At 42.9% G+C, this 27,219-nt stretch overlaps 1 protein-coding gene across 3 annotated transcripts in view; it reads left to right on the top strand.

Annotated features, from left to right (window-relative positions):
• Window positions 1-27,219, top strand: part of lama5 (laminin, alpha 5) — a 380,553-nt gene that overhangs the window by 292,040 nt on the left and 61,294 nt on the right. For all 3 annotated transcript variants that reach the window (XM_037245878.1, XM_037245877.1, XM_037245876.1), the window contains 7 exons: window positions 37-233; window positions 312-428; window positions 1,562-1,713; window positions 1,785-1,914; window positions 1,981-2,083; window positions 18,382-18,495; window positions 21,519-21,701. In XM_037245878.1, coding sequence (XP_037101773.1) covers window positions 37-233; window positions 312-428; window positions 1,562-1,713; window positions 1,785-1,914; window positions 1,981-2,083; window positions 18,382-18,495; window positions 21,519-21,701 — 996 coding nt within the window. The remainder of the gene's footprint in view (window positions 1-36; window positions 234-311; window positions 429-1,561; window positions 1,714-1,784; window positions 1,915-1,980; window positions 2,084-18,381; window positions 18,496-21,518; window positions 21,702-27,219) is intronic.

Here is a 27,219-nt window from a genome sequence, read left to right as displayed (position 1 = left end):
AATGTGGCAGACAGGGACTGATGTGTGTGCGGACAGTGTTGGAGCATGTAGACAAGAACTTGGCACGTCGTCAGGAGTACAACGTGAATGCTGGTGAAACTGCCAAAAAGTTCCTCTCGCACTTCCACGATGACATGATGGCACTGCGGGACGCCCTGAATGAGGCGATCAACAAGACAGCCCAAGCGGTTGAGGTCAACAACAGCAACCAGAAAATGCTTGAGGACAGCAGGGTGAGTGTTGGCGGAGTGATTGTCGAAGAGGAAAAGGGTGAGGAGCCATGATCATCACATCACCTTGTGTTGTCTCAGAGGCAAGTGGACGAGCTGATGTCCAAACGCAAGGAGGTAGACGAGCAACTGCACATAGCGGAAGACCGTGTGGCTCAAGTCAACGAGCTGCTCTCCATGCTACATGACTCCAAAGAGGTGTGCACACATACCCAGATTTGCCGCGACTGGAAAAATGCACCTAGTCCACGGTGAAACTGTCAATCCACCTAAATCTGGACTTTACTCATTTCGATCCTACGCGACTTTCTGTCTAATACGGTTTGGTCATGGACCCCAATTTTTTTGTCATAAATACATTTTCAAGTTGTATTTTAAATGGATGTATATAAGGACTATCCATCCATCCATCCATCCATTTTCTGAACCGCTTAGTCCCCACGGGGGTCGCGGGAGTGCTGGAGCCTATCCCAGCCGTCAACGGGCAGTAGGCGGGGGACACCCTGAACCGGTTGCCAGCCGATCGCAGGGCACACAGAGACAAACAACCATTTGCACTCGCACTCACACCTAGGGACAATTTGGAGTCTTCAATCGGCCTACCAAGCATGTTTTTGGGATGTGGGAGGAAACCGGAGTGCCCGGAGAAAACCCACGTGGGCCCGGGGAGAACATGCAAACTCCACACAGGGAGGGCCGGAGGTGGAATCGAACCCGCACCCTCCTAACTGTGAGGCGGACGTGCTACCCAGTGCGCCACCGAGCCGCCGATATAAGGACTATATGAAGCTAAATGACTAGCGCGTAAACCTTAGCGCTAGTGATTCGATGAATTTCCGTGACCAATTTAAAGCCGTTAGATAATGAGTTGAGCTGTTTGATCCTTATGACTGCTTTATTACAGTGTTATGAATAGTTAGGATTGTTTTTCATTCGGAAAAGCGGAAGTTTGTGGAAGCACCTCAGCCACACAGTCACTCACAAATCAAAGAGCATGGCTGTACACAGTATTAGAATAAGCGGCTGCTTTATTCTCCATGCTTTATTCTTTTAATAAAATGTCAACAGACTTTGATGATTTCAAAAAACAAGACTTTCTATACAACGTGCTTTCGGGGTTAACGCGCTTCCCAAATTCTGGATCCCAAAGTCCACGTAAAATCGAGATGTAAGTGTATGTACACTTATACATAGACTGCTATATAAATAGACCTCCCTCAGCATGCAATGGTTAAATTTTTGTGGTATCATTTTTTCACAAATTTTGACACTAATTTTGTATGCTTGTTTGTAACACACACACACACATCATGAATTGTGTTTTTCCACAGGATTATGAGCGTTTGTCAGCACAGCTCGACGGTGCCAGGACACCATTGTCCAAGAAGGTGCAGGGCTTCATTTGGGCCGATTCAAAGATACTGGTGGAGGAATCTGAGCGCCATGCTAATATGTTCCACGCTTTGGCTGCAAACCTGTCCAAGTAAATTCTCCTGCCCAATGACAACATGGAAAAAACGACGTATGCGGGCCTTCAAATTGGTGTCTTATTAGGTTTGTGGAGAAAACAAAGAGCGAGGGTTTGGTTGACATGACCAAGGCCTACAACAATATAATCAATGGCATCAAAGCGGCCGAGAGGACGGCGGAGGAGGCAGATGAAGCCGCAAGCAAGACACTTGAGGTGAAGGTCATCTGTTGACTTGTTGCTTTGCTTCCTTCTGGCTTTGTAAACGTTGTGTTCTTGTAGAACATCGGGGAGCAGAACTTCAGCCAAATGGCTGACTCGCTGCGGAACAGCAGTGTGTCGCTAAAGGAGGAAGTGGAAAAACTCAATGAGGAACTCAACAATGGTATCAGTGTCTCCTTGATGATTATTTCTCCTTAGTGGAGTGCAATTATAAACCTTTTGCTAAGCCAGGTCCCTCAAACACAGACTGGCTAATTAGTGCGTATAGCACAGTACAGAAGTCTGACACATTCCTGGTATCACTCCGTTTATTTTAGTGATGCATTTTTGGATGCTATGTGAAGATATTTATTTTCAAAAATGCAATTATGGTTAAATCGCATGCTACATATGTGGTCCTCTGCATATTTGAATCCCTTAAAAATCAATGGTCTCGCCTTTTGTCTTTGCTCCATGGCAAGCAATTTCTATCCATTTTCCGTACCGCTTTAATCCATGAGGGTCGTTGGCGTGCTGGAGCTTATCCCAGCACTCATCGGGGAGTGGACGGGGACACCCTGAACTGGTTGCCAGACAATGGCAGGGCACAGGGAGACGAACAACCATCCGCACTGGATGAATTGTTTTTTGCTAGAATGCTTTATTCAACAAATATGAGGCCTAGTTGCTTTGCCATCATCCGCATAGACCTTTTGAATTCATCAAAAAGTCAACCCGATGCATGTTTTGGCTAGAAAATATCGCAGCGCTGTTGTTAGCTCAAATGCTGTTGTTAGCCTACAAACATAAATCCCAGTCGCTTTCCACTCGTCTGCAAAGTCATTTTGAATCCATCCAGAATCACTAAACACAATAATGATATATTTCTGTGTACACCTGCCTCCACATAGTGTCACCTTGTGTTCTTTGGGAGAAATAAAGGAATGGGAATGTCTTCTTTTTTGGAAATAGGTTTTCACCACAGCGTCATGGAAATTCAAGGTGGAGCACATGACAGGGTTGCTAAAGCTTAGGGAATATAAATGCAGCATTGACGATAAGCCCAATATAAAATGGTAATACATTGCATTTATAGCTTGTATGTCACCCTTTATCATTGTCTTTTAGACGTAAGTGTTCATTTTCTTTTTTTTAATCTATCTACCAGGATCTGTCTTTTCAAATTACTTTTTTTAAACACCAAACCTGCCCTTTACTTCCTTGTCACCTATGTTCCCTTTATGAACATGCTCTTGAGATTTGCTCCAATCAACACTCTTTCCCTTCTAGAAATACAATACTCTCAATCTCACACCAGTACAACTAGGGGTGGGATAATACAGGTAACTCCCGATTCAATATTGTGATGATTTGTGGCCCACGATACAACAATATCACGATATCTACAATATTCGCGATATATTGTCAGAAATGTTTAACCATACATCATGATGTGGATTAGGGTTAGGGTTACCCATCAAAAGGAAAATGTTAATTTCAAATCATTGCCTGCAACAACTCAACTCAGCCACGCCCCCTTTTCTTGTCTTCCGGGTTAGAGCAACGCTGGCGTCTGGATTGTTGACTGCCGCTTCTACCCCGAACCGTGTCCGCTATTTGTTTGTCCCCTGTCTGTTTTGTGTTTCCCGTTTTAAGTGTGCCCGTTTTTTCTTTTCTTTTTCTCGCCTTTTCACCTGCCCACCGCGTATCTCTGGAGCTCTGCTCGCACCTCTCTGTTCCCGCTCCCAATGACTACGAGCTACGCTAGCCAGCTAGCCAACCCACCACCGGACCCTCCTACCTCCCGGCTCTGAGCCTGTAGCTGCTTGCTCTTGGCTCGGCAAACGGCTTCAACCCATCTTTCTGGCCACTTGGCCAGCGTCCTCGGGGGGAGCACCCGCCCGCTGCGAGCTCGCCGGTCGTGGCTCGGCTGTGTGCCGCCATGACACACTGGGGCGTGCCGTTTGCACGGGTACAGTCGGGATTGACCAACACCACCACCCACTCCACCAACATCACGACTCGGTCCACTGCTGCTTCCATGCATTTCACTGCCTACCAACTTCTAGCTAACCAACTACTAGCCATTTCTACCATTTTATCTGGATTATTCCCAGCTGCTGTCACGTCTCATCTCCTCCATGAATTATCACTTCTGCTACTCTGGGCTTCCATTCCACCAACTTCTCGTTCATTTGTCTACACTGCTGCTGATCTTCATCATCTCAACAATAATCAACGTCTCCCTGCTGCTGCTGCCTCAGCTGCCAGCAAGGCTGGGATCCTCCGCCGTCGCCGCTACATCCACCGTAGCTCCGGACTATCTTTTAACCGACATTTCCCTGATGGCTCACCCATCCCCTCTTTCTGGACTACCTCTCGCCCCCCCATCACCACCACGTCCCGTATTGTCAACCTCAACAATCTCCGCTCCCCCACCCCCGCTCCTTCATCCATCTCCCTCGCGCTGCTGAACTGTCGCTCCCTCTCCAACAAATCACTAGTTATTTTCGAACTACTATTGGACAATAATTTGGATCTGCTCCTTCTCTGTGAAACATGGCAACACCCCCTGGACTATTTTACTCTCAACCAAGCCACTCTGTCCAACTACAGCTACATCGCCAAACCCCGCCTCTCTGGGCGAGGAGGTGGTATTGCTGTCCTCCATAAGCGGTCCCTACCCATCACTGAATTGGACCTCAACCTCCCATCTATTTCATCCTTTGAATATCTCGCTTTTTCCCTCCCCAACTCTACTACTGCTGTTCTTATCTACCGCCCCCCAAAGTCACATCCGTCTTTTCTTTCTGAACTCTCTGAACTCCTCACCATCGTATCCGCAGTCTACTCTCGCCTCCTACTCATCGGTGACTTCAACATCCACATCGACCAGCCAACTGCTCCACTGACGTCTGACTTCATCTCCCTTCTGGACTGCTTTCATCTCACCCAGCACATCAACTTCCCCACCCACACCAAAGGCCACACCCTGGATATAGTATGCTCCTCCTTTCCACTCACATCCAACCCCCGTCCTCTCACCTTTCCACTGTCAGATCATCTCTGCATCCTCTTCTCCGCCCCTCTACCCTCGCCTCATAATTCCACAAAACGCACCATCTCCTACCGCAACATCAAGACTGTAAACCCAATCACGCTTTGCCAGCTCTTATCCTCTGCCCTTCCCTCTGACCCCACTTCTTCCTCCCCTGATGACCTTGCCACCATGCTCGACAACATCCTTTCTGACTCCCTTGATTCCCTAGCCCCCTGGAAAACTTCCTCTGTTACATTCACTAACTCTGCCCCTTGGTACACCCCGGAACTCCGCTCCATGAAACAAACTGGCCGTCAACTCGAATGCCTCTACAAAAGAACCCGCCTCACCGTCCATGCCGAAACCTTCAAACAACACATCTCCTCCTATCGTGATGCTCTTCTTGCTGCCAAATCTGCTTACTTCTCATCTCTCATTAATAACACCAACCGGAACCCCCGCATACTGTTCTCCACCGTCAACAAATTGCTCCAGCCACCGGCCACCAAGCCACCCTCCTCACCCGCCCTCTGTAACTCCTTCCTTGTCAACTTTAACAATAAAATCGCCCAAATCAACAGTTCTCTGACCGACACCATCAATAACTCCTCCTCCCCCACCTCCCCTGCCCCCCCTTCCTGACCTCCCGCCCTTCCCCTCTCTCACTGCCTTCTCCCTTGTCGACTCCTCCACCATCCTAGACATCATTACCGCATCCAAGACAACCACCTGCTCTCTCGACCCTCTTCCAACGACCTTAACTAAGGCCTGCCTCCCTGTCCTCCTCCCTCACCTCACCACCCTTTTTAATCAGTCTCTATCCCTTGGCCACTTTCCCACTGTCTATAAATTTGCAGCCATCACCCCCATCCTCAAAAAGCCCACCTTGGACCCACTCAACCTCTCCAACTACCGTCCCATCTCCAACCTTTCATTCCTTTCCAAAACCCTTGAACGCATTGTCTCCGCCCAACTCCACACCCATCTCCAGTCCAACAACCTCTATGAACCCTTCCAGTCCGGATTCCGCCCACTTCACAGCACCGAAACAGCTCTTGTTAAAGTCACCAACGATCTCCTCATTTCTGCAGACTCTGGTGCCCTCAACATCCTACTACTACTTGACCTTAGCGCAGCCTTTGACACTGTGAACCATTCCATCCTCCACCAAAGGCTGCGCCAACTAGGTGTTGAGGGCACTGCACTCGACTGGCTCACCTCCTATCTCACCAACAGAAACCAGTTCATCTCTCTCTCCGGTCACACATCCATCCTCTCCCCAGTTACACAAGGGGTCCCCCAAGGCTCAGTTCTTGGCCCCCTCATATTCATCTGTTACCTCTTTCCCCTTGGTACTGTCATCCGCAAACTCAATCTGGACTTCCACTGCTACGCTGATGACACCCAGATCTATATACGTACCACACCAACCCGTAACCCTTCCCTCACCCACTTTGAAACCTGCATCCCTACAATAAAAACATGGCTGACCCACAACTTTCTCAAACTCAACAGTGACAAAACAGAGCTCCTACTCATAGGCACTAAATCCTCCCTTAATAAAACTGGATCCATCACACTCACCATTGACTCCTCAAACGTCACTCCCTCCCCTCTGGCACGCAACCTTGGTGTTATTTTTGACCCCACACTGTCCTTCCACCCTCATGTTAGCTCAGTTGTCAAGAGCTCCTACTTCCACCTCCGACGCATCGCCAAAATCCGGCACTGCCTCTATCTCCCTGCCGCTGAATCCCTCATCCATGCCTTCATCTCATCCCGGCTTGACTACTGCAACTCCCTTCTCACTGGAATCACTGCTCACTCACTCCATAGACTTCAACTAGTCCAAAACTCTGCTGCCCGCCTCCTTACCCACACCCGGTCCCGTGAACACATCACTCCTGTTCTCCACTCTCTTCACTGGCTCCCCATTAAGGAGCGTATCATCTTCAAGATACTCCTCCTCACCTTCAAACCCCTTCACCACCTGGCTCCCACTTACCTATCCGACCTCCTTGTCCCCTACTGCCCCAACCGTCCCCTCCGACCCTCCAATACTTCCTGTCTGACAGTCCCAAAATCTAAACTCAAATCCTTCGGTGACAGAGCCTTCTCCTGCACATCACCCCGACTCTGGAACTCTCTCCCTCAGTCTGTCTGTGACTCACCCACACTCCCCATATTTAAGTCCCGTCTAAAAACGTACCTCTTCTCTCAAGCTCATGACCTCCCCTACCCATAACTGGTTTCCTCTTCTTAATTTTATCCGATTGTTTCTTCCCCGTCCCCCTCCCCCTCCCCCATGTATGTCTTTTGCCTTGTTCCCTGTAAGCGTCTTTGGGTTTTTGAAAAGCGCTATACAAATTTAATGAATTATTATTATTAATTTGTGCATTTATTTAATGCCCAAAATTTGGCCTTTGTGGCGTTTTGGTCTTGGGAAGTGGCGACACGCAGTGCAAAAATGCATTTTCCTCTCCCTAGACTAACTTGACTCGCTACACCTCGCGTCAGCTAATCAGCCTCGGGAATGTGTCACGTGACATTCTGTGCATTGCATTGGCTGGCCTTTTGTTTGGGGAAATGAGAATAAAATGAAGGAAATGATCATCGTTGCCATCCGTGCTCATCCCTAGCTGTAGAATACTTCTTTGTACCTTTACCGGGACAAAACAAAATGGGAGCATGCTTGGAGGACTTTGAATGAGGAACTTGGAATACCTGGTATGTTTGTACTCTTTCCTCCATTTGTTTCAGCTCTTGGACTGTACAAAGAGACAACATTGTTTCCATTAAATATATCGCGAATTATATTGCAAATTGTTGGCCACTCCGTGCTTTAACTTTTTTTTTTCTCATCAGAAGAGTTCTGCCATAAAAAAATGGAAAAGTGTGCAGTGTGCACGTCCGGCCGATGTGAACAATGATCTGAAAGTTGTGTGACATTCATTATTTTTTTAATACTTATTTATATAGCTGTTCAATTATTATCAAGTTAATTGAAGTACTGGTTTATGTTGTTCTACTCTATGTAACTGTATTGCCACCTGCTCAAAAATCTGAATTCTTTTACATAATTCAATGTTTTTTAATGCAATAATTACTTTTCCTAGTAACTAGTTACATTTATGATGGAGTAATTCAAATACTAATTCACTTACTTCTTGGAGGGGTAACTACTAACTGTAACAGAAATTGTCTGTGATAAAAGAACCAGTCAACTAATTATAAGTGAAGACAAAATGAACTTAGTACAAACCATTATGGAAGTAATTGGCCCAACACTGCCTTTGTACAGTTCACAGTAATAGTGAACGAGGTGGCTTTGTAGATTCGTAGTGTTGCTGTTACACTTTAGAAAACAGTTATTGCAGATTGTATAGTCTTTTTCTTTGTTAGTCTGTTTTTCTGTCATCCGTTTCATAAAAGCTGAAGCGTCTCCACACTTTTGAGGCAAACACTGTAGGTGTGTCTTTGCATGCGTTCTTCGCTGGCCACTTCCACCTACCTCACATACAGAACAGGAGAGATTAAGTAGTGACAGTAACAACGGGTTGAATCTATCTATGTGAGTTGCATTAGTGTGTTGTCATAAAATATCAGTATTTGCTGTCAATGTATCAATTATTTATTGCAACAGATGGCGCAACAATATATTGCAATATCAATTGTACAACATCTGAGCTTCACAGTCCTCATGCTGTCTGAGTCTTGTGTCACCTCAGTAATATGCTCAGGCTTCCTTCAGAATCACCCCTTATGCCTGGGTTTTTTTTAGAGTGGGGGGGCAAACCCACTTCCCCCAAAGTCATGTCAGAGGAGTGCCTTGCCTCTTGAAGCAACCTGCAGTGTGTAGTCCCTAATTTCCAAGTCATAAATGTTTGCTAGCTAAGCCCTATTTATTCAATTTCTTGGTTGGTGCAGCAAAAATAGTTTGCTTTATGCCATTTTTGTCCCTATCCAGACGAATGTCTTTAGCCTTGCTGCGCTTCTATCTGATTTTCTGCACACACCAAATTTCTACCCTTATGCATTATACCTTTGCCTGTCATTGTGCCTACAATGTACGTTACAACTTTGTCCAACACTTGCAACATTCCTCTTTGCTGTCCGTCTTGTTTCCTTCAATGGAGGATGCCCTCTCTTCTTTGCGCTCACCCAATTTCCAGCACAACCCTAAAGGTAGACAGCACTGTTGACAGTTGTTGTGATTTGTAAATTTGGCTCTGACAGTGTGCTGGATGTCCTTTCTAACACAACTTTCAGCATTGCCACGGGCTTGTGACAGCCACCAAAAATACACAACAGACATGCGACCCCAGTAGCTGGTTTAGATAAATAAACTATGATTCCAGAACATTTTTTTAAATAATTTTCAATGTATCTTACATCATCATTATCAATAAATGGCAGACAAGAGATTTGATTTAGAAAAAATGGACTACAAATGCACATGGACATACATATTCAGCAAATTCTCCCTCTCCCAAGCTAAACTTGGCTCCTCCGGGGCTTGTCTCATCATCAAAATGTGTCACTTCAGCATTGTTCTTTGGTTTGGTTTGGTTTGGTTTATTGTTTAGCACATATTATTACAGCAATAACAGTGCGAGGGAGACGAAGCCTAGGGCTTGTAGAAAGCTCCACTCCTGTTATGTATACAAACAAAGTGCAAAACAAACAAAGTGCTGTGTAGTCAAATGTCACTCAAGTGTTTGAAAAATATAGGTAAATAAACAAAAGCATAACAAGCTAAATATTAATTCATCATATTTATATATGCATATATACAAATGTGTTTGTATACATACATACACTATACAAAATAAGAAACAAGCGGGACAAAATATACCCTTAGCGATGTTGAAGCAATCAAAGAGACACCAGGTAGGAATAGCTAAAAGGGAACAGAAAAACTGCAAACAGAAAATAACAAAACAAGGAAGAATCAGAGTATAAATTGTGGTTTAAGTTGATGTTCTTAGTATGGATCAGCTGAGTGCAGTGGAGTAAATATGGACTGGTAGGATCATGAGTGGAGAAGGTGGCGTTTCAGGTGCTTTTTAAAAGCAGCCTGTGAAGATATGGATCGGATATGGATTGGTAGCTCATTCCAAAGTGAGGGCCCTCTAAAGTGGATATTATATTGATGGCGTGATGTTCGACAGGAAGGTGGGTGGAGATTGTCCCTCTGTCTTGTTGGATAAGAATGAAAGTCAGATACAAATGTGAAGAAATTATGAAAAGTGGCTGGAAGACAGTGTTTCCTATATACGTATGTATTTATGGATGAGTAGACAGGTTTGATGAATATTTACTTTATCGATTGACAGTAGTGAATAATATCTAAACAGATGGTTTATATCTATTTGAAAATGAGATCATTCTTAGGAACTTCTTTTGTATGATGAGTAATTTGTTGAGGTATGTTGGATATGTGGCTGCCCAGACTATGTTGCAGTAATTGAGTAAAGGAAACAGGAAGCTATAATACAGAGTGAGATGAGCAGAAGCATGGACCAAGGGACAAACCTTTCGTGAAATACCTAGCATTTTCATAGATCTTTTGCAAACCAAATCAATATGTTCAGACCAGTTTAAGTGTTCATCAACTATAACTCCTAGGAGTTTGGTGCTAGTAACTTGATGGATTTTGTTATTGTTTATGTAAATTTTGGTCTGTTCTTTGGGGTAAGATTTATTTATATTGCAGAAGAGCATGAAGTTACATTTTTTTATATTGAGTGTCAAGTTATTTGTTTTGAACCATTTAGTAACAGCGGACAACTCAGCATTCACACTTGCAATAAGGGAATTAAAATCTTCGTGGGTGGCAATGAGGTTGGTATCGTCCGCAAATAACAGAGGGAGAAAATTTGAACAAGACATGGAGAAATCGTTTATGTCCACCAAAAATAATAGAGGACCCAATATTGAGCCCTGTGGGACCCCAAATTGTATTTTAGATCTGTTGGAAGAACAACCATTTATATACACATATTGTTCTCTGTTGGCGAGATAGTTTGTGAACCATTTCAGGGCAGAATCGTTCACTCCATATCTCTCTAGCTTAGCGATAAGGATCTTATGGTCGACAGTATCAAACGCTTTGCTTAGATCTAGAAAGTCACCAAGAGCGAATTTCTTATTGTCAAGAGCTGTTGCGATATGGTTGACTAGCTGAAGCAGTGCATGCTCAGTGGAAAACGTTTTGCGGAAACCGTATTGATGCTTGTAGAGAATATTGTTTGTTTCGAGGTGCTTTGCCAATCTTGAATAAACCAATTTTTCTAGAATCTTGGAGAAGCATGGAAGAATTGATATAGGCCGAAATTACCATATTAATTTGTCTCACCAGCTTTGAAAATAGGAATGACTTTAGCAATTTTTAGTTCTTGGGGTACAATGCCAAATTTTAAAGATAAGGAGAAAATGTGTGTTAGTGGGATTATTATTGAATGAATGATTTTCTTAATAAGTCAAAGTCAAAGTCAGCTTTATTGTCAATCTCTCCACATGTCAAGACACACAAAGAAATCGAAATTACGTTTCCACTATGTATGCTTCTGATCTCGTCATGGCCAGGGGCCGAGTTTTTCAAGCTCATGACAATGCTGTAAACGTCCTCAACACTAGGAGGGTCAAGAATGGAGAGTGAAGGAAACTGCCCTTTAATTAGGCAACAGGGGCTTGTATCAGAGGTTGAGAAGCTAGATGCCAAGGTAGCGCCAACATTTACAAACAAATCATTGAAACCATTAGGTTCTATTGGGTTAGAATGGGCTCCATTCTTCCCAGCATCTCACTTGGGGTAGATGTTTTAGATTTTTTGCGATGTAATAAATGGTTGATAAGATTCCATGTTGTTTTGATGTCACCAGAGGCTTGAGTAAATTTATCAGCATAGTAAGTTTGTTTGGTTTTCCTTAGTAATACTGTAAATGTATTTTTATATTTCTTGTATATTTCTATCAACGTCAAAGTCAAAGTCTGCTTTATTGTCAATTTCTTCACATGCCAAGACACACAAAGAAATCGAAATTACGTTCCCACCATCCCACGGTGACAAGACATTGTACACAATATACATACAAGTAAACAACACAAAAAAATAAAAACAAGAAGGCACAAACAATGAATAAATAAGAGTGATGAATAAATAATAAATAAACAAACAACATAATAAGAGGAGCAAAAATGGAGCAAGTGTGCATACAGCAGACAGTCAGAATATAGCGCAAAAGTACAGGACGCTACGCAGAAGGGGGGAGAGAGTTCAGGATCCTAACAGCCTGGAGTATGAAGCTGTTGGTGAGTCTGGTGGTGCGGGAGCGCAGGCTCCAGTACCTCTTCCCTGAGGGCAGAAGATCGAACAAAGAGTGAGCGGGGTGACTCACATCACTCACAATCGTGGTCGCCTTGCGGGTGAGATGGGAGGTGTAAATGTCCATCAGGGAGGGGAGTGAAGCACCAATAATCTTACCAGCCGTGTTCACTATGCGCTGCAGGGCCTTCATGTTGTATTCAGTGCAGCTACCACCCCAAACAGCGATACAACTGGAGAGGACGCTCTCAATGGTGCCGCGGTAGAATGTAGTCATGACGGCCGGAGGAGCACTTGCTCGCCTGAGTTTCCTCAGGAAGTACAGGCGGCGCTGAGCTTTCTTCGCCAGTGATGCGGTGTTGGTGGACCAGGAGAGATCCTCACTGATGTGCACCCCCAGGAACCTGGTGCTGCTCACTCTCTCCACCACAGCACCGTCGATGGTCAGCGGCAGGTGTTGGGTGTGACCCTTCCGGAAATCAACAATCTCCTTGGTCTTGTTGACGTTCAGCAGGAGGTTGTTGTCCCTGCACCACGTGGTCAGAAGGTCAACCTCCAACCTGTATTGAGTCTCGTCGCCCTTGGTGATGAGACCCACCAGAGTCGTGTCGTCAGCAAGTTTCACTATGCAGTTGTTGCTGTAGGTTGCGGTGCAGTCATGCGTCAGCAGGGTGAAGAGCAGCGGACTGAGCACGCAGCCTTAGGGGGCCCCCGTGCTCAGCGTGATGCTGGCGGAGATTTTGTCGCCAACACGTACCACCTGAGGCCTCTGACAGAGGAAGTCCAGTAGCCAGTTGCAGAGGTAGGTACTGAGGCCCAGCTTGTCGAGTTTGCAGATGAGTTGTTGTGGCACAATGGTGTTGAAGGCGGAACTGAAGTCCACAAACAGCAATCTCACATATGAGTCCCTTCTCTCCAGGTGGGTGAGGGCCGAGTGGAGGGCAGAGCAGATGGCATCCTCAGAGGACTGTTTGGCTCGGTACGCAAACTGGAAGGGGTCTATGGTGGGGGGGAGAATGGACCTGATGTGCTCCATGACAAGCCCCTCAAAGCACTTCATGATGATGGGCGTCAGTGCCACGGGGCGGTAGTCATTGAAGCAGGACGGAGCAGGTTTCTTCGGCACAGGTACGATGGTGGCAGCCTTGAAACACGAAGGGACGATGGCTTGCTGCAGGGAAATGTTAAAAATGTCCGTGAAGACACCCGTCAGCTCCCCAGCGCAGTCCTTCAGCGCTCGACCTGGGATGTTGTCAGGGGCCGCCGCCTTACGGGTGTTGATAGCGGCAAGCGCCCTCCTCACGCTATCGGCAGAGAGGCACAGGGGCTGCTCGTGTGGAGGGGGAGGGGTCTTCATATATTTCTATATTTATAGGGGTGGGATTTGCAATAGATTTTCTATAAAGTTTATTTTTTTTACGTGAAGATTTTTTTAGTTCATCCGTTATCCATGGTTTCCCCTTAGAGTTATTTTTACGACTAGAAATTAAAGGAAATGAGGACTCTAATGCATTTGTGAGTATTGTTAGAAAGGAGTGATAGGCTTTGTTGACATCTTGCAACAGGATAACTTCATCCCATGACACAGAGCTAATGATAGATATAAAAGATACCATGTTTTTCTCAGTAAATTTGCGGAATTTCATTTGATCACCAGTATGACCTTTGATTTTTGGACCACTATCATTGTGGATGAAATGGAAGACAGGAAGATGATCAGATACATCACAGATCAACAGGCCAGATGTTATTTTGTAGTCTAGAGAATTAAATAAAATGTTGTCAATGAGAGTGGCCGTTAAGCTTGTGATCCTGGAGGGTTTGTTGATAAGAGGGAAAAAGTTACTGGAATATAATGTATTAAGGACGTCTGCTGTATGTGACTGCTTAGTTTCAAGCAAATTAGTATTATAGTCACCAAGTAGGACACACAATTTATTTTCTTTGTTTATGATTTCTAGAGTAGAGTCGAGGGCTTCATTGAAGGTGATTTTATCAGAGTCTGGTGGTCTATATATATACATCCAATTATCACATTTTTGTTGTTTAAGAGTGAGCAAGATGAGAGTTCTATAAACACAGATTCTGCTGCAGTCATATCAAAGTTAACACTTAGATCCTTTCTGGGAGAGAAATTTAAGTTATCAATCACATACAGTAAGACTCCTCCACCTTGCTTGTTTGGTCTACAAGAGTGTATAGGAGCGTAGTGAGAGAGAGGGTAGCTAGATGTATTATCAACCATCCAGGTTTCAGTAAGAGCTATTACTGAAAAGGAATGTGTTAAGGTTGTTAAATAGGTTTTCAGACCATCATGATTTTTAGAGATACTCCGTACATTGAAGTGGACAGTGGAGAATACATTTGTTTGGCAGTGGCCAGGAGGAGTATTGCACAGTTTGTTAAACATATCTTCAGAAAAATATTCACATGACAATTCAACAGATTTTAGAGGAGTGTACCGTAAATTCCGGACTATAAACCGCACCGGATTATAAGCCGCACCAGCTAAAATTGGGGGATATTTGAGTTTTTGTCTTATATAAGCCGCACCGGACTATAAGCCGCACGTGCACACGCGTTTTTTACAAAGAAAGACCGTTCACAGAAAGCCTCTTTAAAGTTTTAATAACATACTTTAACATGTCTTTCTAAACATTGCCTGTGACGCAGCAGTAGTACCGCAGCAACACGGAAGTGTGCACGCGAGTTATTAACAAAGAAAGACTGGACACAGAAAGCTTTTTTAAAGTTTTAATAACATACCTTAACATTTCTTTCCAACGCGAGTTATTAACAAAGAAAGACTGGACACAGAAAGCTTTTTTAAAGTTTTAATAACATACCTTAACGTTTCTTTCCAAACACTGCCCGTGACGCGGCAGTAATACCGCAGCAACACGGAAGTAACACAAGACTAATAGGGCTGGATTAAAAAAAACATACCCGGTAAAAGTCACTGAGACGCGGCGGTAACACAGCAGCAACACGGTAGTACAGCACCAACAGGGCTCGTTAAAAAACATACCAGTAAAAGTAAAAAAAAGAGCTTCATCGTCTTCATCTTCCTCCTGTGCACTGAAACCATCGAAGTCTTCCTCCTCAGCGTCCGATTGGAATAGCGTTAGATATCCTTCGCCACACACTTTATCAGTCTCTCTTTTGTCGTCGCTTTTATGCATTTCTTCTAGCATTTTCCATGATGAGGGTCCGTTCATGCTAATTTTATTCATGCACGAAGCGCTAAATTACATTGAACTAGCGAGCGACACGTATAGCTCCATAGTAGACGGGACCACGAAATAAAGAAAAGGGTGACGCAAGACAATGTCATCAACATCGACTGCCTTTAGCTTAAAAGCGGCATCATATGCATTTCTTTTGTCCCCCATAATGACGGTTTGTGTATAAAAGCTCCCTTTCAGTAATGTCCGTCTTGATCTCGTTCTGTCTCTTCTTCGTGTGAATTATACGCCTATCAAAACACAAACTAGCACGTCTTCTTCGGCGCATTATCTCTTCTTCGTCTGTCTCTTCTTATCTCCCTTCGGTTGCCATACTTAGTGTTGGCAAAGCTTCAGGGGAAGTCGCTTCCATCGTAGATGATGGGCTTTTCCATGGTCAGATGATAGAAGACTTTCTTGGAGATAAATCGTGAGAAGGAGTTGTCGAAGATGAGCGCGTAGGTTCCCGGCCGACGCACTTTTAGCTGTCCCTGAATGGTCTCTTTGTGAGAATTGCAGCGTGTCAGTGGAATGAGAACCTTTGATCGCTCCAATTGATCATCAGCATTTTCCCGGTAAACCACACTAAAGGAAATGCTTTTTGGTTCCGAAGAAAACATCCAGCCGATGCTCGGCCCCGCGTCAGCCACCGCAACGGTCACCACGCTGTAACAGCTGGATTTGATGAAGAGCCGTCGCCAAACTGGGAAATATCCTCGATGCTGAGCGGGACGGCCATCGTGAGTTCTCCGGACTTGAGAAGGTTGATTTCCGAATCCTGTACAGTGGCAACGTTCTCCTCTGGCTCGTCAGGGGCTAATTCTCCTACGCCTATATTCAGGGATCCGGATGGCCTTTGCTCGTGCTCTGCCTCAAATTAACCTTCTGAATAAAATGCATTAAAGGTTCACGTTCATTACAACTTGTTTTTGGTGAGCAAAATGTCAGAAGAATTGAATTTAAATGCTGATTGATTGGGTTTTAATACAATGCAGATGGTCCAAACAGCGCCACTGCTTTGTGTAATCTCTGAGTCACATGGCAGAGTAAGAGAAAGGGTTTAGAGCCCTTTGACGCAGGTCACCTAGCGTGCATTCCTACTAAAGCTCATAATAGTCACGAGCAACACAGCCAGAATAAGCAGCAGCCATAGTAGTATTTCAAAATAGTATTTTTGTTGTTGTTTTTTTCTTCAAGATACCGCAGTGTATAAAAGTGATCAAGTCATCACAAAAATCACGAGAAAATCCTTATATAAGCCGCACCTGACTATAAGCCGCAGGGTTAAAAATCTTGGAAAAAAGTCGCGGCTTATAGTCCGGAATTTACGGTAATTAGTATCTGGGTTAAAGAAGGACTCATAGATACCAGCATTAACATTCTCTAGGTCAAATGAATTAAATAATAAAGAGTCTAGATTCGGTGGGACAGAAATCCCTGTATTTGTGAGAGTGTCACTGGATGGCATGAAGGGTGTAAGGGGACGGTCTACCTGAGATGGATGTCCTCCCCGCCAGTCTCTGTTTGCCATGTTGTGCTCCGCTGTAATCCACCATTCTCGTCAGGAGGGTCCATAGGTACCAGTTAATGGTCATCAGTTCAGCCATTGTAGATGTTAGGTTCCCCCACCAGCAGGCCATACGTCTTCAGTTCCTCCAGTTCACTCACAACGAGAGTTTTGACATCTTCTGGTGTTGCTCCATTCGTTTTAATCCATACTTTGCAGTTTCAGACCCACGTTGCGAGAATCTTGTTTTCCTTCTTCAGTTTGCGTGCGTTCCAGGCTATCTCAGCATTCTTCTTAGTGAGGTGCTCATTTAGGTAAACACCCGTTCCTTGTAGTTTCCTCCCTTGCTTCAAAAGATCCACTTTATATTTCCTATTGACGAACCGAATGATAATTTTCGGAGCATTTGTTCTTTAAAACCAAAGTCCTATTTCCTATTGTCAGTACTTTGCTACCGACCCGCAGCATTTCAGACAAAGAAACCTACATTTTTAGTTATTTTTACACAAATGGAGATAATGCTTTACAGGAAAAAATATACATATTAGTACCATATTTTCCGGACTATAAGTCGCTCCGGAGTACAAGTCGTACCAGCCATAAAATGCATAATAAAGAAGAAAAATATATATACAAGTCGCACTGGAGTATAAGTCGCATTTTTAGGGGAAATTACTTTCATAAAATCCAACACCAAGAACAGACATGTCATCTTGAAAGCCAATTTAAAATAAAAATACAATAGAGGCAACAACAGGCTGAATAATTGTACGGTATGCTAACGTTACATGACATATACTAAACAACGAACTGAGAACGTGCCTGACGTAACATAGTAAGAGTTATTCAGATAACTTTAGCATGAATAACATGCTAACAAGTTTACCCAACCATCCGTGTCACTCCAAATCACTAAATCCAATGAAATCTTCATCCTCTGTGTCACTTTTAAACAACTCCGCTAACACTGGAGGCAGACAATGCGACGCTTCCTTTCGTACGTCGCTTATGTCAGACTCATCAACACAATTATCAACACAGGCCTAGAGGGCTCGCTTGCGGTTTAGTGTGGAAATTACATGTGAAATGATATAATAATGTCTTAATAATTTCACACATAAGTCGCTCCAGAGTATAAATCGCATCCAAGCTACGAATAAAACGCAATTTATAGTCCGAAAAATACGGTAAATTGATTAATTTTTTAATGGTGCCTGTGGGGGATTACTGTAGTCAAGGTAGAGGTAGATGTGTTGCTCAGTAATTTTTTTGCTATGTTAGCTTAGCATTTACACTGTTTTTCCTGTGTGACTTTGATATGGTAGATGAAGCATAACATTTGTGATTATTTGTTTTGTTCCTAATGCCTGTTTCCATGCCACAGAGGTAAAAGCTCAGCTGGAAGATGGCCGCAAGCGACTGAGCAATGTCAAAGCAAAGCAAAATCAAGTGGCCATGGACTTCATGACGATCAAGAACAACCTGAACTCCTCTTTCTGTATGCATGTTCACACACACAACCATAACATATCAAGCTACTTGGGATGAAGCGTTTTATAGTTTGGCAAGAAACTGTGATAAGACTTTCACAATTACAGCTGAAGCTCAATTTGACACACTTGGATTCTACGCTACTTTAAGTCTAACTCGGTTTGGTCATTAACCAATTTTACAGTGTACAGTGATCCCTCGCTACATCACGGTTCGTTTATCGCGGCTCCAGTACATTGCAGATTTTTTTCCAAATTGAAAAAAATAAATCACAAATTAAAAATAAACCTTCTAAATTGAGAAATTATGGCACGAAAGTTGCCCACACGCCACCAGAAGGCAGGGAGTGTCCACACAATTGCAGTACATACACTTGGACCTTTTTATAAAAAAGTTGTAATAATAATAAGAGTATCATATTTATATTATTTATACATTATTTTCTGTCCTTTATACTACATATTAATATAGTATTTACATGTTTGAAACTATTAATATTATAAATAATATATATAATATAAATATATAATAAAATTTAATATTCTAATGATAACATTATGCACTTATATGGTTTAATATACACTAATTGATACACAAAAATGTATGTATGTTAAAAATGAGAGGGTGACACTACTTCGCGGATTTTCACATATCGCGGATGGTCTTGGAACCAATTATCTGCGATAGACGAGGGATTACTGTAGTATTTTAAATTAACAATATAAGGACAAATCCGCACTTATCAAACGTAAGCGACCGGCTCTCCGTTTAAAGGGTTAAAACTCTCCCTTGTCCCCGCTGCTTTAAGGTAGCTCTCATGGGGAGACGAGAGTTAAATCAGCCGGAATTCGGAAAATATTCGTCCGAGTGCTGACCGCCTCTAAGAAATTAATTCTGAAGGAATGAATTTACCGTTTTTTTCCATGTATAATGCGCAAAATTTAACTAATTTATTGTCCTAAAATCTGGGATGCGCATTATACATGGGTAAAAAAAATTTTTATTTAATGTTTTTTTTTTTTATCCGGATATCATACGGAGGCCGCCATTACAGATGCGCAGAACGGATGCGCAAGACACGTCAGCTATATAAAGAGCGAGAGTTCAGTTCTCTACCTAAATGCGTATTACAGGTAATATTTTATTTCACAACACTTTGCCTTGTTCCTTTCTTCTCTGCTGTTCACTTCAAACACGCTCCATGCGAACACAATGCTCTCGTATCACACGCTTGCTCGATCACCTGCTCGTTTGCTGTCACAATGTACCCTACACAAATCCGAAACATTTCTTCGCTATCGAGTTTGCTACCGCATGCGCAGTGATACTGACCGGCAGAATAACATCCGGTTGTTCCCAAAGATGATCTTTTTTCTGAAATAATTTTACGTTTACGGACTTAAGTAGGAGTCAAAATTTGGGTGCGTATTATACATGGGTACAGGCTTTTTTCCAGCATCAACATGCCATTTTTAAGGTGCGTATTATACATGGAAAAAAACGGTAATCTCTTCAGGACGGCAATCCCTCTAAAGTCAAGCGACGCGCGTATAGAGTAACTGTTGAGACATGGCGTCAGAATGACCACGCCCTTTGTCCTGGCAGCTATTTTCCTTTGATTTGGCCGGGTCATACCAAAGACTATAAAAATGGGATCCATTGCCTCCCTGCTTGGCACTCAGCATTAAGGGTTGGAATTGGGGGGTTAGATCACCAAATGATTCCCGAGCGCGGCGCCGCTGCTGCTCACTGCTGCTCACTGCTCCCCTCTCCCCCAAGGGATGGATCAAAATCACACGGGGATGGGTCAAATGCAGAGGACAAATTTCACCACACCCAGATGCAGATGCGTGTGTGACGATCATTGGGACTTTAAAAAAAAAAAAAAAAAAAGTCAGAATTTGGGTGCGTATTATACATGGGTACAGGCTTTTTTCCAGCATCAACATGCCATTTTTAGGGTGCGTATTATACATGGAAAAAAACGGTAATCTCTTCAGGACGCCAATCCCTCTAAAGTCAAGCGACGCGCGTATAGAGTAACTGTTGAGACATGGTGTCAGAATGACCACGCCCTTTGTCCTGGCAGCTATTTTCCTTTGATTTGGGGCTTTTCTTAAATCTCGGATAAATTTAGCTGTCTTTTTTAAGACCGTGGCGATTCGTTAATTTACACTAGCGCAGACTCGTTCTAGCTGAGCTTAAGATAACTATTTCGAACCAGATCTGACAGTTCCCGATGTTAAGGATTAAAGCTGTCTTCAAAAAAGAACTGAACTGTTTCAAAGTAGGACTATGAAAGAGAAACAAAAGAGATTTGGAGCTTAAAAGATCCGAATAATCATTAATTCAAATTAAATGATTATAAAGTAGGAATTTAATGAATAAGTAAGAAAAAGAATTACAAGTCTAGATTGTTCGAACAAACAACAATAATTCCACTCGGGCTGTTTGATCTTTATGACTGCTTTATTACAGTGTTATGGATAGCTAGATTGATGATTTGGAAAGAGGGAGGTTCGCGGAATCACCTCATCTACACAGGCACTCAAGTCAAAGAACGTGGCCGGACACAGTAGTAGAATAAGTGGCTGCTGTATTCTCTCTTCCATCCAATTCGCATAGCATCAAAACGACTTATTCAGTCTGCCTGATATTGTCCGCATAAAATCGAGCTTTAGCTGTATTATTGTTTTCGCCTTTGCCTTGTCCACAGGTCACTCGCATAATTTCTTTGGCACATAAATCTGGTGTTCGGAGGGGGCGGTAGCTGGATACAACCCACTTGTAGATTCATCATCCGTCCATTGCATGAGGATCAAGTGTAAAAAAAAAAGGCATCACCTCAGCTGTATCTAGGAGCTGTTGCAGCGTTCTTATGTGAAATCTCTGAGAACTTGAACACCCCTTTATTCTCGTGAACGCACACAACCAAGGGCGAGTGAAAAATCAATATTAGCAGCATCAGCAGTGCAAAGCATCTTATAGTCCGGAAAGTACACTAAGTGTTCACTTCTGTGTGCCCTGCAGACATCACTCAGGACATTTACATTGCCAAGCTAGCAATTCATCAGGCCAATGCATCTGCCTCACATGTTAAAGACGTCCTGCGTCCATTCAGAGAGCAGCTGGACCAATGGAAGCAGACATACAGTGATGCCAACACCACCACCAAGGATGTCAATGAGGCACTGTTGGAGGCCAACAAGACGGGTAGGAGCATTCACACCGCACAGAATAAAGATGTAAAAAGTGCTACTTTCACTGTCACTCTCACTGGTCCAACCTGCTTTTGGTGAAGTTTTGAAACAAAATCTATAAGAATCACTCTGGTGCTAGAATCAAAACTGCCGCCTTCGACTGTATTAACTGAATGCACATAGATTAATCACATAGTGACTAAGTCACATAGTCGCTGAATTTGGGCCTGCAGCTATAAATATTTTATATTTCGAGTATTGTACTGTAAAGTTCCCCCCCATTCAAATCCGCACCTATCAAACGTAAGCGACCGGCTCTCCGTTTAAAGGGTTAAAACTCTCCTTTGTCCCCGCTGCTCTAACGCGGCTCTCATGGGGAGACGAGAGTAAAATAAACCGGGGGGGAAAATATTCGTCCGAGTGCTAACCGCCTTTAATAAATTAATTCTGAAGGAATCAATTGAATGTTTTCAGGACGCCAATCCCTCTAAAGTCAAGCTATACTCATGTAGAGTAACTAGGGTCGAGACACGGCGTCAGGATGACCACGCCCTTTTTACAACGGCTATCTTCCTAAATGATTTGGGGCTCTTGTTAAATCTCGGATATATTAAGCTGTCTCTGTTAAGACCGCGGAGATTCATTAATTTACACTAGTGCACACCTGCACGTAGCTGAGCTGAGCATACAAGTCTCAATTGTTCAAACAGTCAACAATAATTCCAGTCACCAATCTCAATAAGCAAAATTATTCAGTCTCGAAGTTCTCTCGATTGTATCTCTCCAAAAATAGCATTAAAGGAGGGACACAGACACTTCCTCATTCAAATGTCCACACACCAAGGACGAAGGCGACGCTAAAATCAGAGACGCTGCACAGGGAAAGGCAAAAAAAAAAAAAACACGGACTACTGGTGAGAGCTGTCTACTTCGTACTAACTCTACACACTGTGTCCGCGCTGTCCACTCACAGTGATCGCAAAGAACAAAAATACTATGAATTATTATTTTGTGATTATGAAGTAATTTGTTGCCTATGAAGTTGAAATAAAAAAGATAAAATGGAGAATGATTTAATTTTGATCAAAAATCTGACATGATGCAACCTGACCTGTTTACTGCAGTTACAAACACCAATATCACCCTTCTTATTAATACAACAATAACAATAATGAAACAAACTTAATACATCTAATTAAAAAATCATTCAACTTTCATAAAATTGTTCATGTGTATTTAATTCATTATTATTTTAATCTTTAACTTTTCTGGTAGTGCAATCGACAACAGATTCTCATTTGCAATATCAACTTATCTGCAGACAGCAAAGGATATACAGTCAAACCTCGGTTTTCGACCACAGTCCGTTCCAGAAGGCGGTTCGAGAAGTGAATCATTCAAATTCCCAATCTATTTTTCCCATTACAAATAATGGAAAAAATTTAATCCGTTGCAAGACTAAAAAAAATGCCTTTTTTAAGCATTTTTTCATTTGCGCATTTTTGTCCGATCGCGCAACTGCTCCGCGCTGAACGCATTACTGTGACAGAGCCGTTGCTGAAATTTAGAAAACATTTTTAAAGTCCTGATGGACTTTCCAAAATTTTAGTGGACCTCAGTGCGCAGGGAGCTTAATTTGGTCCGATCGCGCAACTGCAGCGCGCCGGGCGCTCACTGTCGCATTACTTTAAGAACATCTTTATGTTTTAGGATGGCTTTACTGCTCCCACTTGCTTTCTTTGGAGGCATGATTAGGGGTTAATACAATCCTCAAAGTAACGAAAATACAATAACGAACGGAGTCAGTCGGCATCCAGGTCGCGCGGTCGGGTTTTCTCGGGTCCTCTCGGCTCATTTCGCGAGGTTCGACCTCCGTTTTTGTTGGACAACCGAAGCAAAAAACCTCTAATTTTTCGTTCGAATTCCGATTTGTTCAAGAACCGGGACGTTCGAAAACCGAGGTTTGACTGTAGTTACATATTTACAAGTTCATTTACAATAGTAATGGTTTTCCCATAAGAATGCACTGAAATTCGTTCAATTCGTTCCACAGCCAAAAAACAATAACGCCTTCATAAATACTGCAGATAATAACACATAGCAATAAAACAAATGCATTAGATCACAGCAATGTAAAAAGAAATAAATTAAAGAATAATCAATAAAAAGTTTTTTTTTATTGTCACTGTACCTTAGAGACACAGAGATACATACGTTCCGTAACTTGTTGTAACTTGCAGTATGTGAACTTCAAACTAACTTAGCTTTTTTTTTTAAATATCTCTATTTTTTATATACTATATATGTATATATATGTATATATATATGTATATATGCTATCCATCCATCCATTTTCTGTACTATTATATATATTTATATATATATATACTTACAGTATTTAATTTCAAACTAACTTAGCTTTTTTTTTTTACATTATATATATATTTATCTTTTATTTTATCCAACTTACATAACATTAACATAACGCAATATTTGACGTTGGCCTTCTCACATATGATCGTTTCAGTGATCGTTTTGCCAGCAATCTCTTTGTCCTTTATACATACAACCAATTGGCGCTTCATCACTTCCAGGGTAGGGCTGCGACCTTAAGAGATGATGGTGATCCTTTGGATGGCTTGACCACTTTGAGGGCATAATTCTGCTTAATGATCGTTGAAATTGTTGACATGTTTTTACAGCCATATTGTTCTGCAAGATTACTCACGCGCACTCCGCGCTCATGCTTTCTTATGATTTCTTTTTTTAATTGTAAGGAATTCATAACCATCTTCGTTTTTTCACCACTACTACCCTTTGCGTTAGCCTTCTTGGGACGCTAACTGATGTCATCCTGACGTGCCGCCTTCTCGCGGCCTGAATGACGTCGTATGTCCGGAATTGCTTAGGGTGTTGAGTCAAATATTTGATCAAACTTCACATCGTATGTTGAAAAATTTGTATGTTTAAGCAATCGTATGTAGAGGTTTGACTGCATGCTGTATTTGTGGATCTGAAAAACACGTGAAAATCATGGATGAATTTGTGTGAATTTTGACACAAATCTCCTCTGAAAGAGGGGACTCCCAGGCCTCAATTCTACACAGATTTTCACTATTCGCAGCCCATATCTTCTTCGAAAATTGTGGGTCGACTATTGAACTCTGTTCACCCTAAGCTGAATGGGGTTGATCTCAAATGACGTCACGTTCACTTATAAATATTCAGCCGATCCAAACAGTCGGACAAACATTTGAATGGCGACTACAGCTGCACACATCATTTTGGAGGACGACGATGTACCAGGGGCGAAATTCCAACACGGTTTTATTGCCAAACATAGTGTGGAACAAAGTCAGTGGGAAGAAAGCCGTTTTGGTCGAAAGGTAAGCTTTATTTTGCGATAGCTCTCTCACTCCGGTAAGGTCCTGCTAGGTAACCTCGTGTTGCTGACTTTCCTGAAAATTAATCGACAAACAGTGTGGAACAACTTAAATGTTGGCTGACATGCAGAGACCTTAAAGTCAGCTGAAAGAAAGCCGTTTTACTCGATAGGTAAGCTTTATTGTGTGATAGCTCTCTCACTCAGGTGAGGTCCTGCAAGCTAACCAATCTAACCTCGTGTTGCTAACTTTCATGAAAATTAATCAACAAACATAGTGTGGAACAACTTAAACGTTGGCTTATATGCGAGACCTTAAAGTCAGCTGAAAGAAAGCCGTTTTAGTTGATGGGTAAACTTTATTGTGTGAGGGCTCTCACTCATGTGAGGTCCTGCAAGCTAACCTCATGTTGCTAACTTTCATGAAAATTGAACATTTTGAAGTCACAACTTGTTTGTTATTCTATCAATATTATTACCGTAAATGTCGGACCATAAGCCGCGACTTTTTTCTCAGATTTTGAACCCCGCGGCTTATAGTGCGGTGCGGCTTATGTAGGATTTTTTTCCATTATTGTTGTGATGACTTGATCACTTTTATACACTTCTAAAAAGGCTGTGGACCGCTGTTGTGCGGTATCTTGAAGAAAAAAACAACAACAAAAATACTATTTTGAAACACTACTATGGCTGCTGCTTATTCTGGCTGTGTTGCTTGTGACTATTATGAGCTTTAGTAGGAATGCACGCTAGGTGACCTGCGTCAAAGGGCTCTAAACCCTTTCTCTTACTCTGCCATGTGACTCAGAGATTACACAAAGCAGTAGCGCTGTTTGGACCATCTGCATTGTATTAAAACCCAATCAATCAGCATTTAAATTCAATTCTTCTGACATTTTGCTCACCAAAATCAAGTTATAATGAATGTGAACTTTTAATGAATTTTATTCAGAAGGTTACTTTGAACCCTGCGGCTTAAATGGCGGCGCGGCGTATTTATGGATTTTTACGGCCTCCAGGGGGCGCTCTAGCAGGAAGCAAGAGCGAGACAGACGAAGAAGAGATAATGCGCCGAAGAAGACGTGCTAGTTTGATTGTGTTTTGAACATTTCGCGCATCATGCACACACCCTCATCATGGAAAACACACGAAGAAATGCATATGATGCAGCTTTTAAGTTAAAAGCAATCGATTTGGCTGTCAAAGAGGGAAATAGAGCTGCTGCACGTAAGCTTGGCATCAATGAATCGATGGTGAGACGTTGGAGACGGCAGCGTGAAGAACTGACACAATGCAAAAAGACGACAAAAGCTTTCAGAGGTAATAAAAGCAGATGGCCCGAAGTTGAAAACATTCTTGAAGACTGGGTGAACACACAGAGAGCAGACGGCCGAGGTGTTTCCACCGTGCAGATCCGACTGAAAGCCAAAACAATCGCCACCGAAAAGAAGATTGAAGATTTTACAGGTGGACCATCGTGGTGTCTCAGATTTATGAGATGAAAGGGCCTGTCAATCAGGGCACGGACGACTGTGCGTCAGCAACTCCCTCCCGACTACGAGGAAAAAGTTACAAACTTCCACAAATTCACACAAACAAAGATAGCTGAGAATTCCATCGGACCAGACGAGATCATAAATATGGATGAAGTGCCTTTGACGTTTGACCTGCCTCTCACTAGGACTGTAAACAGGAAACGTGAATCCTCCGTCACGCTGAAAACAACTGGCCATGAGAGAACGCATTTCACTTGTGTTCTGAGCTGCACAGCATCCGGACAAAAGCTTCCACCAATGGTGATTTTTAAGCGGATGACTATGCCAAAAGAAAACCTCCCGAAAGGCATCATCGTGAAAGTAAACACGAAAGGGTGGATGATGGAAAGCCTAATGAAGGAATGGCTGGCGGAGTGCTACGGCAAGCGACAAGGAGGATTTTTTCACAGAAAAAAAGCACTGCTCGTTTTGGACAGCATGAGGGCCCATATCACAGATTCTGTGAAAGCTGCCATCAAGAGGACAAACTCAATTCCAGCTGTGATTCCTGGGGGCACAACAAAGTATTTGCAGCCACTCGACATCAGTGTGAATCGTGCATTTAAAGTGGCACTCCGAGTTGAGTGGGAGGCGTGGATGACCAGCGGCGAGAA

The sequence above is a fragment of the Syngnathus acus genome, chromosome 2 (assembly GCF_901709675.1).
Source record: "Syngnathus acus chromosome 2, fSynAcu1.2, whole genome shotgun sequence".
NCBI lineage: Eukaryota > Metazoa > Chordata > Actinopteri > Syngnathiformes > Syngnathidae > Syngnathus > Syngnathus acus.
The sequence above is the reverse complement of the archived record's forward strand: the minus strand, read 5'-3'. Positions and strand labels throughout refer to the sequence as shown.